Source organism: Lolium perenne, chromosome 7 (genome assembly GCF_019359855.2).
Source record: "Lolium perenne isolate Kyuss_39 chromosome 7, Kyuss_2.0, whole genome shotgun sequence".
Classification (NCBI taxonomy): Eukaryota; Viridiplantae; Streptophyta; class Magnoliopsida; order Poales; family Poaceae; genus Lolium; species Lolium perenne.
In genome coordinates this window covers 200,549,058-200,568,449 of record NC_067250.2, presented here as the reverse complement: position 1 = coordinate 200,568,449, position 19,392 = coordinate 200,549,058, and the positions used below count along the sequence as shown (strand labels likewise).

At 46.3% G+C, this 19,392-nt stretch overlaps 2 protein-coding genes across 2 annotated transcripts; both read right to left on the bottom strand.

The window, feature by feature from the left end:
- Positions 1-1,341: 1,341 nt before the first annotated feature.
- On the bottom strand, positions 1,342-5,233 carry LOC127314502 (glucan endo-1,3-beta-glucosidase 5). The gene is made up of 2 exons (XM_051344974.2): positions 4,230-5,233; positions 1,342-2,593 (listed from the first exon to the last, which is right to left on the bottom strand). Exons 1-2 carry the CDS (start codon positions 4,580-4,582, stop codon positions 1,477-1,479), a joined length of 1,470 nt encoding a protein of 489 aa, XP_051200934.1. The 5' UTR covers positions 4,583-5,233; the 3' UTR covers positions 1,342-1,476.
- Positions 5,234-9,205: 3,972 nt separating this feature from the next.
- Positions 9,206-13,291, bottom strand: LOC139833812 (uncharacterized). The gene is made up of 2 exons (XM_071824161.1): positions 12,148-13,291; positions 9,206-10,965 (listed from the first exon to the last, which is right to left on the bottom strand). The coding sequence occupies exons 1-2, from the start codon at positions 13,289-13,291 to the stop codon at positions 9,206-9,208; spliced, it is 2,904 nt and encodes a 967-aa protein (XP_071680262.1).
- Between the last annotated feature and the right edge of the window lie 6,101 nt (positions 13,292-19,392).

Genomic DNA, 19,392 nt, shown 5'->3' with positions numbered 1-19,392 from the left:
CAATTCTTTTCCCTTTTGTAGATCATGGCCACTCTGCGACTGTCTTGTTTGAGATTTTGGTTATTTTTCTTGCGAAAGATGCGATGGCCTGTATAAGTATGCAGTATGCCTTGTGGAATATGAACAGGAAATTCTTTGAATCTTAACATGGTTAATTGGGTTACATACATATAGGGAAATTCCACACTGTGCATGGAATTTCTAAGCACAACGGAATGGAAATGTTGTTCTCCACTTGTCCATGGTCCCATTTTATTTAGGGAACACCAGCCCTCCAATGGTGTCTGCCAAGACAATGTTAGCCTCGCCTTCCCCAAATATGAAGCGAGTTTAGATACTTTTTCCTCATCTGTCAACTCTAACCCTGAACAAAGGGTAATTATTTATGGACATTTCCGAGGTGTAGGTGAGTAGGTCTTAACTAGATGAAAAGGTCGATTATTCCATCCAGTAGAGTTGGATGAACCGTATTTCATTCTTATATCCTTTCCGAGCTATAGTATACGTCGAAGTAGTATGCACAGGTAGGAATGTGCAGTACTCAGTTATTTACTTATCCATACTGTAACACTGGGTTTTATCTTAAAGGAAATAAACACTATTCCTCATGAATAACCAAAACCAAGATACCACATGGTGTATGTGGTGAGCAACCTAAACAAACAAACAAAAAAACCAAGATGCATGCACGGGAGGAAGCTCTATTTCATTTATCGAATTAAATGCACCATTTTGAAGGAAATAAGCTTTTTTTTTTTTTTATCTGAGGTCGCCGTAGCTTGATAACCATGCTATACAGCAAAAAAATTAGCCACTGGTTGCTGTTTTATGTTCGCCATTTGATAAGTTATGTCAAAACAACAAAAGAGAATTCATAAATTCCAGCTTCAGTTTGGTGCATTATAAAAATATGATGTATCATATGCTGCTGGTTCTGTGTTTTGTTCAGTTATCATGAGCGAGTTGCGGCACATGACTGTTTGTGTAGAACTAACTTTTTGTGTCACTTAGATTTCGGCATTGCATCAACGGAGTGTCGCTATGAATTTGCATTGTACACGCAATGCAGTATTTTATCTCTGTGGTCGCAAGCAATTTTGTTCCCTTTCTGCGACCGTCTTGTTGAGATTTCAGTTCATGTGTTGACCAGCATAAGCATGTAGTTTTTATAAAAAAGAAACTCTATGGGCATGAACAGGGCAGTTCGGCACTTGATGTTAAGATGATATACATGGCTAGTGTTCATGTTCAGTGTTCGGTAGGCAGCAATGTTCCATGTCTTGTGGTCTGACTGTAAGACAGAGCCCTACCTTTTCCGACTTTCAGGAATTCGTCCGGCACTTTGATGTTAAGATGAGAAGGGAAAATCCACAAAAGACAATTGATAATTGAGATGAAAATCTATTCTGTCAAGAATTCTTGTCAGATGCTAGAGCGCTAGAACTGAACTAATAAAATCTATTTACAATCCAGGACTCAGAACAAGCGGTGCAGCAACAACGCGGCGAGGAGGGTGGCCACCCCACCGGCGACGCTCGCCGTTGCAGCGCTGGTCGGGTCCGCCGGGACGATCTGTACGATGAACCGGCACGTCCCCGAGGAGGGGTTGACGGTGGTGGTGGTGGCGAGTCCGCCGAAGTTGCAGGCCTGGTCGTCCTGGTCGTTGCTCTGGTAGTAGCTGTTGAACGCGTACGACACGTTGCCCCTCGGGTCGAGGCCGCTGCATGAGGTCTTGTAGCCGAGGCTGGTGCAGTCGGCTTGGCCGCACGCGTAGCTGACGCTGTCGCCGACCTTCTGGTCGGCGAGGTCGGCGTCGCGCTTGAGCACGCACCACTGCTTCTTGAGGTACTCGACGCCCTTGGCCGGCACGAGCGTGCCGGCGCCGTTGCCGCTGCGCAGGCTGAGCTGGTACTTGGGCTGCCCGTCGTAGTAGAAGACGCCCCAGTGGCGCTCGAAGTTGCCCGGCCGGATGCTCTTCTGGTCCTCGTCGACGAGGCTGAACAGGTACGCGTCCACGGGAACGCCCGGCCGGAGCGGCGTGCCCTTGCCGGACGCGACGTGGTCCAGCAGGCCCTGGTTGAACCGCCGCGCGTACTCCGGGTTGGCGTTGGCGTCGCCGTCGGTGGGCCAGCCGACCTCGCCGACGACGATGGGCACGTCGGGGAACCCGTTCCTGCGCAGCGCCGCCACCAGCGTGTCGTGGTTGGCGTCGAAGGTATTCTCGTACGTGACGCCGCCGTCCACCACCGCCGACGAGGAGCCCTGGAAGAAGGCGTAGTCCAGCGGGAAGTTGGGGTCCGCGTACAGGCTGATGAACGGGTACACGTTGGCCACGAACGGCGCGCCGCTGGACGCCAGGAACTGCACGATGGTGAGCATGAGGCCGCGGATGTCGTCGCGGAAGTCGCCGTCCGACGGCTTACCCGTCGGCGACTGGTACACGTCGGCGTTCAGCGCCACCGTCACCTTCACCCGGCTGCCCAGCCCGGCCTTCGCCAGCGCCGCCTGCACGCTCTGCATCGCCGGGAACGTCGTGTTCAGGTACGTGCCGTTGAAGGTCGTCAGGAACGGCTCGTTCCCCACGGCTACGAACCTGCATGCGTCAAAAGGTCGAAACGTCAGCATAGCCAGTAGCAGAAATGTCACTGTAACAAGTGGATGCTGCCATGCTCGGATTTAAATTTCAGACCAAATTATTAAGCAGACGAATTTCTCTTTCTGTCGCAAGGACAAAGTAAATGCATCCTGAATTCCTGATTGGGATCAGGATGAAGGTTAGTAGAGGCGGAACATGACTTTGAGATGATTGCCCCCTAGAGTTGGATATATATACATGATGGCATGACTACGATGATAATAAAACACACAAAATCTCACTATACATGTGTGCCAAGAATTCGCCACACAAGTTTTCATGATGCTGATTTTTGTGTATTATCTTAACCCAAATAAAAAGAATGTTTTGAGGAATTACTCGGCATGGTCCTATGTCTCTGTGACAGTCACAACAATCTGTTAAGCCCTTGAACCAGTCTCTAATAGTGATATTCGCTGCGAGACAGGACCGATCAGAAGTCCTGAAATTTCAGGTTGCTTCGAGCACAAGGAATTCCTGTCTGCGATAGAATGCAATCCGGGTATCTCGAACAATCTAATAGCCTCGAGACTTTGGCATGTTTCGAACGAGCTGTTTTTTCATAATAATTCCACGATGAACAGATTCATTGTGGGTGATCTTTCTGGATTGCTGTATTGGACAAGATGGGCTAGAAAGGCATAGATGCAGAGAGTGAGGCTACTGCCAAACGTGTGGAACTCTCTCTCTGAATAGCTGCTTGAGCTTTAGCCTTTGTGATCTCCATCTCCCAATCAAGGCAAAACCCACGCAGGGCAGCAGTGACAGAATCAGTATCACCATTCACCAAATGCAACATGGCTATCACTTTTGACTCAATGCACTGGCCAAAGAACACTAAACATCGAAGTGAACTTTAAATGTAAAATTCTTAAAAATACAGGCAGACTTATATCCGAGTTCAGCATATGATTGATGCTCACATTTTTCACAGAAAAAGAGCATTTGTGCAATCTAAAAACAATATAGTTGGTGGCATAAGCGAATTTCAGTTGCTTGCAGCTGTGATCTTCCCGGTTAAAGGGAAGGGGCCTACCTAGCTTTGATGTGTACTGGTACTATCTTTTGAAGCTCCTGATTTGGTCTGATAGCAACACTTGCCAGTTGCTGTGTACTACTACGCAGCTAATTTTGAGACAGACATCCGGAGAAGATAAAAAGGTGCCTTACCCTTAGGATGTCAAGTTGGACCATACTGTACAACTTACTCGAGATGGCCACAACACATGCGACTACCAGAGTGTTTTCTGTTTCCCTTCAGACGCACAAATGTTCATGGAGTTTTGTACACCAGACCAGAGATCTGTGACACGTGAACTCCGCTGGAAATTCACACTAGTAATTACTTTAGAGTTTAAGTAGAAGCCATCGATCTTGGACTAAGCACTTGGGTCAACACTAGAAATTACTAAACAGAAACTATTAGGCCCTATTTGCGTCTCATTTTTTTCGAAATAGAGCATTCGTTTTCAATCGAATTTCTAGGGATATTTAGGCATGCTTCGAGCAAACAATACGTACCAAAAGTAAAACGCGGTAACTGATCACAGCAAAAAAGGAAGCAACTAAATGTATATGCTGGCGATCCGTTCACCTTATGTCGACGCCGTCGCTGACGTGCTTGGAGACGTTGGCCTTGACCCAGTGCTCGGCGGCCTTGCCGCCGCCGGCGAGGTCGGCCAGCATGTCGTTGGGGATGCCGACCATCACCTGGATCCCCGACCCCCTGAGCGCGCCCAGGATGCTCTCCTCGGCGTCGAACAGCTTCACCTTGTCGAAGCCGTTGTCCTTGAGCAGCCGCACCATCGTGCTACCCGGTAGCGGGTTGCTCAGCTGCGTGCCCCAGTTCACGCCAACACCATCCGACCACCGCGCCATACACAGCACCTGCACCAGCACCAGCACCGCCGCCGCCTTGGCCAGGCCACCGGCGACCGGACGCGCCATGTTTTTATGGCTTGTGAGGCGCGCAAGCTAGGTTGATGGGAGAGGGGAGATGATCGAGGGGATTGCTGGAATCCTCCCTGGGAGTTGGGGATCTTCTCCGAGTTCTTGGATAAATAGAACCGATGATAATAGGTCGGCAAGGAAGGATGAGGATTTGTACTGTGGAAGCAAATCAAGAAGTGGCTCCAAACCTTGGGATATATGGTAGGTGTAACAATTAGGATCAACAAGAGATTCTTTTGTATGCTCAAATTCAGGACACGAGAAAGGAAAAAAAGAAGAAGAAGAAGAAGAAGCAAAGAACAGAGTGAGGGTACCCGGTCAACAAGCTAACAGCGATCAGAAGGAGGTCACAATCTATTCTTCGCGAGGTGTTCGTAGGACAAGGGCGGGCAGAGAAAGGCTAGCTAGGTTGGGATGACCGGAGGAGGGCATTAATACAGAGGTGTGCTGCAAGTAAGAACCCGAAAAGGGGGAACCAGCTGACAGAGTAATGGGAGGATAACAGGGTGTTTTTGACCTGTAATGGGAGGGGGTAGGCTACGGTAGAGGAAGATCACATGAGCAAGCAATGGACGCAGCAACAGGATTCCAAGCCCAAATCATGGGAGAAGGCTGTGTAACCAGGAGGAAGAGGGGGGTTGGTTGCCAGGTGTAAAAACAGAGAGCTTGCAGCTGTGGCTTATGAGGACTGTGGCCCTAATGACATACCATTTGAGTTGTAGTAATCGGTAAAGCAAATCTGTAACTAATGTGGATATCTTGTGAAATCTTTCCCAATTTTCGACCCGGCTGTACCAACAGGCTCCTCACCACTTGGGATCCAAGATCGACATCTGATATATTTAGATCTTATTTCAATTTTTGAGTCCTTATTGTCGTGCTTGGGTTTTATTGTACGGAGTAGTATTTATTTTTGCACTGTCGCTACTCGTAAGTTTGGCCTCCATCTATAAATAGATGTCCGAGGTTTATCTAAATTTAGATGTATCTAGACACTAAATAGCGTCTAGCTACATCCAGATTTAGATAAATCTCAGACGCCTATTTATAGACAGAGATAGTATTATAGTAGATAATTTATTCCACTATATACTTTTGGGTGTAAATTCTTGTTTTGACTTTGAGTTTTTGAATGCCAAGCAAAGCGATATGATTCCTGCAAAATGGTATACTACGAAAAACATTTCGTCCACAAGACATATATGAGAACCACCGATTAGTTGGGTGATTGGGAGGTCAGTTGTACAATGTACACTGGTTTAAAATTTCACAGAATTTTTCTCAATTTTGGTTGGCATAGAAATATTTGTATCCTCAAACTTTTGGGTCAGATTCAAACTATCCCAAAGCTAGTTTAAGAAGTTTAGCAACTTTATACATCTATAGAAACATGAAAAACTCTGAAATTTCGGCTAGGTCCAAATTTATCTATTGCCAAAATTTGAACTTGATTGTGCTTCCAGCCCATCAAGGATCAAATCCAAGTATTTAACTCCACGATGTCTCATTAATGCAATACTATATTATCGAAAGTTACATCTGGACATGTTTCTAATGTTCCCGTCATTCCAAATTCACTGACGCAGATTTGTCTAGATACACATATATCTAGATGTGCATTAGCGTATAGATACATGCGAATCTAGATAAATCTGCGTTAATTAATTTAAAAGCGGATAGAGTATAACATTTTTTTTGCCAAGTTACAAATACCATAATCAAATAGTACCTGAATGCAATTGATAGTTCTCGCAACCAGATATCCTTATTTCACAATTTTCGCTTCCCTATATCTTAGTTTTGACCGGAACACCTGATCATGTATGTGGCGGTCGCACTTGCATCCCAGCCAAAGTAAAGCTTATTTGGACAAAGAAATATGAACTGTGTTTGACCACAAATCTGAAATTGGCAACAATAATTTCGGGTGGGGTTAAGGATGATTCTGGATTGGCCGGCGAGCTCAAGTATCTCTATGGCCATATTTTAAATAAGCACATGCCAGATAAGTAGCTGTCTTACAAAGTGTGATGTTTTAGCAATTGTGTTCGAACCTCCAAAGGCAATCATAGCTGCAGGGGCACAAATTCACCTACCAGACAATTTGCTCACAATTTTACTGCATATGGTTGTACCGTGCTTCCTCCATCGAAGATCTAGTTTTTATCTAAGTCAAGTTTCAAAAAATATGTCAAAATTTACAACGTTAAACCATATAGTATATGATGAAAAAAATAAAACTAATTTTCTAACTTTCTCCAAATTTTCCATGTGGGACTAAACTTCGCACCTCTTGTCACTTCCTTGTGAGCTGCCACCAACTTGGGTTCAAACTCACATGGGCTACCATATATATGAGCTTTGAGATTTATAGGAAAATCTGAAATCTAATATGGACCACTCATATGGGCCCAATATTTCAACAATCCCTACTAGATCTCAAATTCTCGTTTAGAGATTTACCAATACTCGTTGCTTGTTTATATACTAGTGTTTCAGCAGAGACTGTGAAGTTGAAGATCTACCTAGAACTTTAAGCTACATCCATTCACACTTGAACAATAGACCAAGCCTTGAATTGTAAGTTTTGAGTGAACATGTTTCACTCAAAGTCATAACCAATACATGCCTGCCAGTAGCCTACCCCGCACGTGAAACATATACATCATACTTCCCGGTCTCTTTATGAGTTTACTAGAGATCACCCAAATCTCATAGGTTGCGACGTTTAACAATCAGACTCATATAGGTGTGTTCTTTCAAGAATACTCTGTAGGACAACATCTTTGATAAAATAGACAACATAAACACATTAAGGATTGTTGCTAACCTGCCTTACCGCAATTGAAAGTTGTGCATCTTCACATAGAGAGGGTTACATAATAATCTCCTCAATTAAACCACTAGTTTGTTCTTCTCAGGTCCTAATTCACGGGATCTCCGATCACAAAGGTTGGGTTAATGCATGGCGTAACATCAACAAGTCTCAGACCCATCTCCCTCGATGCACTTTCTATCACATTACGTGAGAATCCCTTTGTAAAGGGTTCTGTCAGATTTTTGTCTGTTTGAATATATGTAACAGTTATCCTTAAAATTGTTCACTTTGATAATTACAGTTTGATTGTCACAACTTAAAAGGATTGCCGAAACATGTTTTTCAACCACAGGCAAGTCCATCAAGAGCTCACACAACCATTTTAATTCAACATTGTCTGTATCTAAAGCAGTAAGTTCTGCTTCCATAGTTGACCTCGTCAATCTGGTTTGTTTGCAAGATCTCCATGACACTGCACCACCTCCAAAGGTAAATACATACCCACTAGTGGCGTAAGATCAGCTACATCAGAGATCCAATTCGAATCACTATATCCTTCAAGCACAACTGGGTGCCCTTAATAGTGAATCCCATAACTCATTGTACCACATAGATAGTGCATTACCCTACCAAGTGCATGCCAAGGGACCAAATATCAGGTGCCAAAAAGAAAAAGGACGCCGCATAGAAATCAGCCAGTGTTGCCATGAGCGCCACCGGCCCCAAGGCTGCCGCGGCCGCAACGAAGAAGGTTGCGCCGGAGACCTCTACCGCTGTTACCAAGGACGCTCCAGACGACTGACCCGCTTCAACAATGACGAAGCGCGATGAAAATAAGGCACGAAGCCTTGGCCCGATCTCCGACAAGGAGGAAGATGTCCTTCTACCAGGTTTAGATTCACGCCCCAATCCTCCCGCTGGTCTTACTGTAATGTTTGCCGCATTCTTGTATCGTGGGTTATCCTTGCCAGCACATGATTTTGTTTGGTGTCTTTTGCTTTTGTACGGGATTCAACTTTGGCAGTTGACCCCGAATTCTATTCTTCACCTTGCAATCTTCATCACCATCTGTGAGGCGTTCCTTGGCATCGATCCTCATTGGGGTTTATGGAAAAAATATTTTCTTCGTTAAACATTATAGTAGTAGCAACGGACCCTTCATCACCGGCGTGTAAAACGTAGGATCAGGTAGGAGAAAAGCCTACTCGGATGATTTCCGAGGTAGGGTTGTCGTTCTATTTATATTGGGCTCATAGCCGGTTGTTACAGAGTTTGTTACAATATCAACACAACATCGTATCCAATACAAACTACTACGATGTCTAACACCCTCCCTTAATCACAACTTAGTCAAGTTGAGATTATTTCTAAACTCTGTAAAACTCTTCACAGGAAGCGGTTTTGTGAAACCATCTGCAACCTGATCCTTCGAAGGAATAAAGCGAATTTCGAGCTTCTTACTCAAGACTCTCTCGCGAACAAAATGAAAATCTATCTCAATGTGCTTTGCTCTTGCATGAAACACTGGATTTGCTGATAGATAAGTTGCTCCAAGATTATCACACCATAAGCATGGCGTTTGTGTTGTCTTTACTCCAAGTTCTCTAAGTAAAGATTGTATCCAAATTACTTCTGCTGTTGCATTGGCTACAGACTTGTATTCTGCCTCTGTACTAGACCTGGAGACTGTAGCTTGTTTCTTGGCACTCCATGAAATCAGATTGGGTCCATAGAACACAGCAAAGCCTCCCGTTGAGCGGCGATCATCCACACAGCCAGCCCAATCAGCATCCGAAAAGGCACTAACAAGTGATGAATGTGAGACCAAAACTCAGAGTATGACTGACATATCTCAATATTCGCTTGGCAGCAGTCCAGTGTACTGTAGTAGGAGCATGAAGGTACTGACAAACCTTGTTCACAGCAAATGAAATATCCGGCCTTGTGAGGGTTAGGTACTGTAACGCACCCACCATACTTCTGTACTTTGTACTATCTTCAGGACCCAACATATCTCCATCATGTGCAGCTATCTTATCAGATGATGACAGTGGTGTAGACACACCGGAGCACCCTGTCATATTAACTCGTGCAAGAACATCCTGAGCATATTTTGCTTGATTCAGTACTATGCCATCACTTACTTTATGCACTTCAATTCCCAAGAAATAGTGAAGATCGCCAAGGTCTTTTAACGCAAACTCTTTACTTAAATCTCGTAGAAGAGCATCTGTTGCGCTTTGAGACGAGCTGGCAACTATGATATCATCAACATAGATAAGCATAAAGATAGTGATATGGGACTTGCGATAGATGAACAAGGAGGTGTCAGACTTAGAGGCAAAAAATCCAAGAGCAATTAACTGAGAGCTCAATCGAGAGTACCATGCTCGAGGCGCCTGTTTTAGTCCATAGAGAGCCTTGTCAAGTTTGCACACATAATTCATTCTCCCCCTGTCTTCATAGCCAGGTGGTTGTCGCATATATACTTCCTCTTCGAGAACACCATGAAGAAACGCGTTCTTGACATCTAACTGTCGCAAACTCCATCCCCTAGATACTGAGATAGCCATGACAAGTCGAACGGTTGCTATTTTGACAACAGGACTGAAAGTGTCTTCATAATCAATACCATAGCGTTGCTTGAACCCCTTTGCAACGAGGCGAGCTTTGTATCTGCCAATGGAGCCATCTGCCTTGCGCTTGACTTTATATATCCATCGACAATCAATAACATTGGTGGCTTTATGTGGAGGAACAAGCCGCCATGTTTTGTTTTTCATGAGAGCACTATATTCTTCATTCATTGCATTGGACCAATTGGGATCACAGAGAGCAACTTGAAGACTAGCAGGCTCTTCGGTAATAGCAGACATACCCCATCGAACAGTGCCATCAGTGTACTGCTTGGGCTTTTTAATCCCCTTCGATGCACGAGTAACAGGACGAGGGCCAGCAGTAGGAGCCACAGAGGAGGACGCACGGTGAGGTGGAGTAGAAGATCCAGGCGCTGACGGGGCAGCTGCATGGGCAGAATCGGCAGCGCGGGATCCCGTGTCGTCTGTCCGGGCAGGAGATGCCGCAGGCGATCCCGTGTGCGTGCGGATGGACGTAGACTGCTGCTGGGAGCCGGAGTTGGCCGCAGAGGATCCGGGAGTGCGGGGACCGGGGGAGGCAGGCGGGGGGCTGGCGCCACGTGCGGCTGCGCGAGTGGGGGAGCGCGCTGCAGCGCTGCCAAGGCTGCCAGGGCTGCCAGAAGCGTGATCCGAGGTGGATCTGCCGGATCCCGATGCAGATTGCGTCACAGAATCTGCCTCGTGTTCTGAATCATTGTCCTGTAGTGCAGAAGAGTCAGAAGAGGCTGGAGTATGTTCGGGAGCACCGTTTTGACCCAAATTTTCAGCAGGAGCTCGGGGTGTGACCTGCACAACATGAGGAACACTGGGAGCAAGATCATTAGTAGGAAAATTAGCCATATGTGAGTCATCAATAGTTGCAGCTCCATGATCAGAATTTTGAAGAGAAGGATCAAGGAGTAGAATCTCTTGCCGAAGAAGAGCACCTGCATTTGGATGCAAGGCTTGGAAGGGAAAAACGGCCTCATCAAAGACCACATCTCGAGAGATATAGACACGACCCGAGGAAACTTCTAGGCACTTGACACCCTTGTGACGAGGACTATAGCCCAAGAACACACATTGTGTAGAGCGGAAGGCAAGCTTGCGTTTATTATAAGGGCGTAAATTGGGCCAACAAGCACAACCAAAGACACGAAGGGAACCATACTCAGGTTTAGTACCAAGAAGACGATGAACAGGGGTGTCATACTTTATAGTTATGCTGGGAAGCATGTTTATGAGATATGTGGCTGTAAGAAAGGCTTCATCCCAAAATTTTAAGGGCATGTGAGCATTGGCAAGAAGAGCTAGACCTACTTCAACAATGTGACGGTGTTTTCTTTCAGCGGAACCATTTTGTTGATGTGCATGAGGGCAGGAAACATGATGGGAGATGCCCTGGGATTGAAAAAGGGAGTTGAGTTTTTCATATTCACCACCCCAATCAGATTGTACAGCAAGAATCTTTCTATCAAGTTTGCGTTCAACGAGTTTTTGGAAATTGACAAAAGCAGCAAATGCATCAGATTTTTTCTTAAGCAAATATATCCAAGTAAATTTACTATAATCATCGATGAAGCTAACATAATAATCATGACGTCCAACAGAGGTGGGAGCAGGACCCCATACATCAGTAAAAACTAATTGAAGGGGTGCAGTAGATACACTGAAGGACACAGGATATGGAAGTTGATGACTTTTGGCTCGTTGACAAGAGTCACAAACCGACTCAATAGTGGACTCCCTAACAAAAGGTAACTTATTCTTGCTAATAATTCTTGTAACTATAGCTAAGGATGGATGACCAAGACGACTATGCCACTTGGAGTACGAGGGCTTGGAGACGGCAAAGGCATGCTTCTGAGATTGGTTGGAGGACACCAGGGATGATATGAGAGGATAGAGCCCTCCGACACATCGCCCTCTATGTATGATGCGCCGTGTGACCTGATCCTTAATCAAGAAAAAGAAGGGGTGAAATTCTATGAAAACACCGTTATCATATGTGAAGCGATGGACGGATAGTAAATTTTTAGTGGCATGTGGGACATGAAGCACATTGCGAAGATGAAAATTCTGAGCAGGAGTGCGAACTAAAGAGTGACCAACATGGGAAATTTCCATACCTTGACCACTGGCCGTGTTCACACGATCATGTCCTTGATACTGGTCGCGAACTGTCAAGTTGTGGAGCTCGCCAGTGATGTGATTTGTTGCACCGGTGTCGGAGTACCAATTGGTGTCTACCCCGTATGAGGCAACACGGGCCTCCTTGTCATCAGCGGAGTCATCATCATCATCTTCAAACCGCCACCAGCAGGCCTTGGCCGGGTGACCCTCCTTGTTGCATATCTGGCAGATGACGTCGACCCAAGGGGTAGTACGGCGACGTCCTCGTCCACGACCACGCCCCCCTCCTGGAGGAGCACGGCCACCGCCACGGCTTGGAGTAGAGCCGCGATCTTCACGGCGGTCCTGACGCCGATCATCACGCCGTTCCCCACGGTCACCACGGTCACCGCGGTCACCGCGGTCACCACGCGGACGAGAGGAGAAGCGGCCCCGGCGCTGGCGATTGGCGAGGTTGGCCGAGGTGTCGAAGTCTGTAGTAGTGGAGCCATTGAGGAGCTCCTGGCGCTGCTCGTAAGCGTTCAGCTGCGCATATAGGTGGCTGAGAGTGATGGGCGTCGTGACAACGCCAAGGGCAGCCACAAGCGCGTTGTAGGGGGCACCAAGACCTGCGAGGATGAAGGAGACGTGCTCTCTGGTGGAGACCGTGCAGCCAGCAGCGGCAAGTTCATCGACTATGCCCTGCATCTTGGTGAGGTATGCCGACGTGGGCATGTTCAGCTTCTTCGTGTTGGCCAGAGCGATGCGGAGGTTCGTGACCTTGGCTTCGCATTGAGAGGCGAACATCTCCTCAAGGGCCTGCCAAACTCCGGCGGCATGCTCAATCCGATGCACATGAGGTAAGACCTCAGAGGAGAGCGATTGGAGGAGATAGCTGAGAACGGTTTGATCCCGACAGATCCAGGCATCATAGGTTGGGTTGGGCGCCGTCTTCGGCGTCTTGTCGGTGTCATCGGCCGCCAGGGAGACCGGCAGAGTCTCGGGAGGAGCCGCATCGGTACCATCAAGGAGACCGAACTGGCGAGCTCCACGGATCGCCGGTAGGACCTGGGCACGCCATCCAGGGAAGTTGGACCGCGTCAACTTGTCAGTTGGCAGATTGCCAAGGTGCAGCACCGAAGCACTGGAAGAGGACGCCATGGCGAGGCGTCTGAACGGCGGCGGCGACCGAGAGTAATCTAGGGTTTGGGGCAATCAGTTTTGTCGGCGAAGAGGCCGGCCTGATACCATGTAAAACGTAGGATCAGGTAGGAGAAAAGCCTACTCGGATGATTTCCGAGGTAGGGTTGTCGTTCTATTTATATTGGGCTCATAGCCGGTTGTTACAGAGTTTGTTACAATATCAACACAACATCGTATCCAATACAAACTACTACGATGTCTAACACGGCGGAGTTGGTTTTGTTGTCCGAAAAGAAGTTAACTCCAACTTCCCAATGAGAGAATCAGTCCATGGATGGAGGTTGAAGTGGTTTTATCTCAGAGATCCATCGACAGTTGGTCGCAACACATTCCTGCCGAATTTTGTTGATGTTCTCGAAGCTACACCGAAGAAATCTTGGAAGAACATACTAACAGCCGAAGAAAAGACAGTAGTCGACAAGTTGTTTGAGAGAGTATTGGAGATAAAGGAATAAGATGGATTGGCAATGACGTTGTCGCTGTATTCTTGAAGCGTCGTGTCCAACCAGTTATGTCTAGAGCTCATCAAATGTGGCTGTATTCGGGTCCCAAAGACGAGACTCGAATCAATGTTGCAGACCTGTAAAAAAAAGAGCTGCTAGATGAAGTCAGACGCTTGACTCATTTTAGTCAAGAAGACTCAATTCCCCTACTGGCTCTTCATGATCCGTATGATCTGCTCACCAACCACCCGAGGTAATTTCTTAGCTTTCTTTTGCCTACGCTAATACTTGCATCCGATATATTTTGCTTCAACTTACTGAGTCTCTGTTTACTTCGGAAGATCCCTTCGACTGTTGAGTATTTTACAACTGTATCCGAAGTTGAAGAGAATCCTGAAGACGGTGATTCTACTGCCAATGTAGAATCTTGCGCAGAAGTAGCCGAAGACAGTGAAGCTTCCAAGGAAGAGGACAATAACCTTATCAACCCTGACGCTCCTTCTGCCGAACATAAAATCCTTGATGATGAATTAACCGATACATCGGAGTCGAGTCAACATGACAATGATGCTGATCGCGTTCCCTTTGTTCATGCAGCTCCGGAGAAGTCTAGCGCCCAACCGCCAGAGGCAATCCGGCGGCTCTGCCGATGAGGATGATTTGCTCCTTGACTTGTAAGTTCCTTTTTGTTTCTTTCGAAGTTGATTCATAGTCCCTTTTGACATAGTTATCCATTTGCTTGCAGTGAGGAGGGGATTCTTGAGCCTCCTTCGAAGAAGGCGAAGACTAGCTCCATCAAGCCAACTCCTGCCGCATCCAAGGCTCCAACTCTATCGAAAGTCGCTCCAGCTTATTCTTCTCTCTCGAAGGGAAAAGTGGTTCCTTCGATAGCTGCTACTTCTCCCTCGACTCGCGGGGAGCATGTGAGTACTACAACTTTTCCCTTGATAATGTTTTTCTCTCTTCCAGCCCCCGAGTCTATATTCGGCTGCTTGCAGTCGAATGTGGACTCAAAAGGAATTTTAATATAAGCATAACGCATTTAACTTGTGCTTTCCCACAGAGTATCCAAGCTGCTATAAAATTCTAAAAGAATTCATCTCCCAATTATCCTTGCTTCAAGCTAATAATGCTCGGCTCCAAGAGGACGCCCAATCAAAATCTGCCCAGCTTGATCAATCGGTTAAAATTGCGGCCACTGCCCGGAAAGAGGTGGATTCTTTGAGGAAGGAGCTTGGTCAGCTGAAGAAGAAGTTGAAGGAGGAGGAGAAGGAGAAGGCAGAGGCCCAAGTCCAGAAGAAGGAGAGGGAGGATCTGCTGCAGAAGTCCACCACGGCCCTGCTGGGTAATTTCATTGCAATGTCTTCAAATTCCTTTTCAGCTTTATTGACTTCTTACTTCTGTTTTTTACTTCTTGCAGGAGCTGCCAATATTCCTGCAGATTCTGTAGGCAAACTTCTAGCCGATTCTGTTGCCGATGCTATTTCTATGGCGATCGAGTCCGGCGAACTTATCCGAGCTCTTCTTCAGAAGAACGAGGTGGTTTTGTCGAGATTCCACGCTATGATCTTCCCGAAGGCAGATCAGAACAAGACTCTAGGGCAACTGGTGGGCGCTTTCTCCGTCGACACCGAGGGCATCATCGAGGTATTCAAACGTATCCCGCGTACCTACGACGCTCTTCTTGCCTTCCAACTTCTGATGGGGTACGGCTTCAAAGCCGATATGGAGTCACTAACGACGGAGCTGTCGAAGGATCAAGATGGGCTAGCTATTGACCTTAGCCCTTTTAGTGTGCCGGCGCGTAAATGCACGCGACAACTTCTTGATCTAGTCGAAGCTAACAAGCCAGCTGCTGGTGGAGCCACCCCAAGCTTGTCAAGTCAGACCCAGGCTCCTTAAACTTTTCCCAATGATTGTAACTTAATACTTTGCTTCAAACAATGGCTTTTCTAAAGCCCAATTTGTAATGAATTTAGAGCTGCCAATGTTGCCAGTTCTTCCTTTTCAACTGTGATGTCTTTTTCCTTGACTGCGTGCTCCCGATGGGAGTGATTTGGAGCTATTACTTCCGCGCATATTTTTAACACACACTCGATGGTGTACTTGCAGGTGGCTCCTGTGACTTCTTTTGTCAAAGATTCTTCGACAGCTGGGTCTGAAACCAGCCTTCTTCAATGGATGAGGACCCAAATTTCCCAAATGGAGAAAGGTTTGCTGGGTATTCAGGGCATGGTAGCTGTAATAAAGAAGAAAGGCTAACTGGCCGTGGAAGCAGAGCCATATGCGCTAAATGAGCAGAAAGCCACATAAAGCTTGAACTGTGAGTACTCGATAATCCTTTGATTCCCTCAATTGTTAGGGTAATTCTTCTTGGTTTCTGAACTTTGCATTGTCATCTTTGTCAATCATAGCTCTGAACTTGTCCGAAGAGAATAAGCGAGTTCACAAATGGGTTGACACTTTATCGAATCTATCACAATTCAATGAAGTCTTCTGGACGAACAAGTCAAAAGCTGCCACCATTGCAAAATTCTAGGATCAGGTGCAACCAGTGCACCGATTTTTTGATAAATGTTATGCAAGCCTGAGGATGATATGGAAAGCCATGTTCCCACTCAATCCAGTTCCTCCATCGCTGCTGGCTTTGATGTCAAATTTCAAAAACACCGAGAGATTCCGCGCTTTGGTTCACAGCCAACTTCTTGCTGGAGCAAAAACAACTTTTGCTTTTGTGCTATCTCAGCATCCTTTATTGGACTTGGAAGCGATCGTGAAGGCCTATGGCAATAGGAGCCAGTACTTTCCTGCCATCATAAAACCTGCCTCCATTGTAGTTGCTAGATTGGAGGTTAATTTCAAAGCAAACTGTGCAGTCGGAGTTCCCCATGAATAGCTTTGATGCTACTGTACTTCTGTTGTAATCGATATAATCGCTTTAAATCACTTTGCTAATGACTCCTCATACCCGAATATTCGGGTATCTTGGGTACAAGTTTATTCGCGTGTACGATGTAACTTAGTTACCCAATCTTGAATTTTTCCCTTCGTGTTCATATCAATGCTCAGGAAATGAGCTGGTCGATGATTTTTTTCCTTTGCATCAATCTCAAATATCCTTCGTAGAGATGAACAAATTCTTGAAGACGATGCTTCTGTCACTTTTTGACAAAGTATTGTTACTTCGTAGGATTATCTTTAAATGCCGGTGGCAATATTTGGAGTATTTATCAACTAAGCTGCAAGTTTTGGCGCGCTAGTTTTCTCGGCATCGGTATTATGATGCTTTGTAAAATATCGGCAGCAAATTATTGAGTGATCAACTCATGTTGTGGGCTCAATGAACCCATAGTAATCACAACTTTGCTATAACCGAAAGCGTATATTTTGTCGGCAGCAGCCCTCGAGTAAATCGAGGAGACTATGCACCTTATCGACTCCTTTGCTCTTAGTACTCTATGTTTGATGTACCGGCGTGGGCCTTTCTTGATTTGTATCGTCTTCATCATTTTGTAGTGCTCGCATGTTCCCTGGGGCTTTGACAAAGAAACAATGTGTATTTTGTCGTATTTTTCAAAGACCCTTTGATTATCATCAATTGCAGCACTCGCATATTCCCTGAGGCTTAGATGATAATCTTTGAGTATAACCAGCATAGGCGGCTCCCGGTCTTTTTTATCGGGTTCGCTTACTGATACGTCCAAAACGTATCTACTTTCCCGAACACTTTTGCTATTGTTTTGCCTCTAATTTGTGTATTTTGGATGCAACTAACACGGACTAACGCTGTTTTCAGCAGAACTGTTCTGGTGTCTCGTTTTTGTGCAGAAATCCAACTTTCGGGAAAATCCTCGGAATTTATGCAGAAGGCCCTATTTTCCCAGAATACTGACGGAGCCAGAAGGACAAGTAAGGTGGAGGCCCGAGGGCCCCACACCATAAGGCGGCGCGGCCTAGGGGGGGCCCGCGCGGCCCTATGGTGTGGCCCCCTCGGCCGGCCTCCGACGCCCTCCTTCGGACTACTTATCGGCTGATACGTCTCCGCCGTATCGATAATTTCTTATGTTCCGTGCCACATTATTGATGTTATCTACATGTTTTATGCACACTTTATGTCATATTCGTGCATTTTCTGGAACTAACCTATTAACAAGATGCCGAAGTGCCAGTTCCTGTTTTCTGCTGTTTTTGGTTTCAGAAATCCTAGTAACGAAATATTCTCGGAATCGGACGAAATCAACGCCCAAGTTCCTATTTTCACCGGAAGCATCCAGAACACCCGGGAAGGACCAGAGGGGGGGGCACTGGGCCCCCAGACCATAGGCCGGCGCGGCCCAGGCCCTGGCCGCGCCGCCCTATGGTGTCGTCGCCCCTTCGACCCTCCTGCGCCGCCTCTTCGCCTATTTAAAGCCCCTGGATCGAAAACCCTGATACGATTGACGAAAACCACAGAAACCTTCCAGAGCCGCCGCCATCGCGAGGCCAAGATCTGGGGGACAGGAGTCTCTATTCCGGCACCCTGCCGGAGCGGGGAAGTGCCCCCGGAAGGCTTCTCCATCGACACCGCTGCCATCTCCACCGCCATCTTCATCACCGCTGCTGCTCCCATGAGGAGGGAGTAGTTCTCCATCGAGGCTCGGGGCTGTACCGGTAGCTATGTGGTTCATCTCTCTCCTATGTACCTCAATACAATAATCTCATGAGCTGCTTTACATGATTGAGATTCATATGAGTTTGTATCACAATTTATCTATGTGCTACTCTAGCAAAGTTATTAAAGTAGTTCTATTCCTCCTGCACGTGTGTAAAGGTGACAGTGTGTGCACCATGTTAGTACTTGGTTTATGCTATGATCATGATCTCCTGTAGATTATGAAGTTAACTATTGCTATGATAATATTGATGTGATCTATTCCTCCTACATATGCATGAAGGTGACAGTGTGCATGCTATGTTAGTACTTGGTTTAGTTGTATTGATCTATCTTACACTATAAGGTTACTTAAATATGAACAAATTGTGGAGCTTGTTAACTCCGGCATTGAGGGTTCGTGTAATCCTACGCAATGCGTTCATCATCCAACAAGAGTGTAGAGTATGCATTTATCTGTTCTGTTATGTGATCAATGTTGAGAGTGTCCACTAGTGAAAGTCTAATCCCTAGGCCTTGTTCCTAAATACTGCGTTACTACTGCTTGTTTACTGTTTCACTGTGTTACTACTGCTGCAATACTACCACCATCAACTACACGCCAGCAAGCTATTTTCTGGCACCGTTGCTACTACTCATATATATTCATACCACCTGTATTTCACTATCTCTTCGCCGAACTAGTGCACCTATTTGGTGTGTTGGGGACACAAGAGACTTCTTGCTTTGTGGTTGCAGGGTTGCATGAGAGGGATATCTTTGACCTCTTCCTCCCTGAGTTCGATAAACCTTGGGTGATCCACTTAAGGGAAAACTTGCTGCTGTTCTACAAACCTCTGCTCTTGGAGGCCCAACACTGTCTACAGGAAAAGGAGGGGGAAGTAGACATCAAGCTATTTTCTGGCGCCGTTGCCGGGGAGGAAAGGTAAAAGGTACTCACACTCCGGACCTCGGCTACTAAGCTA

Excerpts from the sequence above, each read along its gene's own strand:
- LOC127314502 (XM_051344974.2), bottom strand. The coding sequence starts at position 4,582 with ATGGCGCGTCCGGTCGCCGGTGGCCTGGCCAAGGCGGCGGCGGTGCTG. Across the intron at positions 2,594-4,229 it reads AGCGACGGCGTCGACATAAG|GTTCGTAGCCGTGGGGAACG; the intron begins GTGAACGGATCG and ends TGACGCATGCAG.
- LOC139833812 (XM_071824161.1), bottom strand. The coding sequence starts at position 13,291 with ATGGCGTCCTCTTCCAGTGCTTCGGTGCTGCACCTTGGCAATCTGCCA. Across the intron at positions 10,966-12,147 it reads GAACACGGCCAGTGGTCAAG|GTGCTCTTCTTCGGCAAGAG; the intron begins GTATGGAAATTT and ends ATCCAAATGCAG.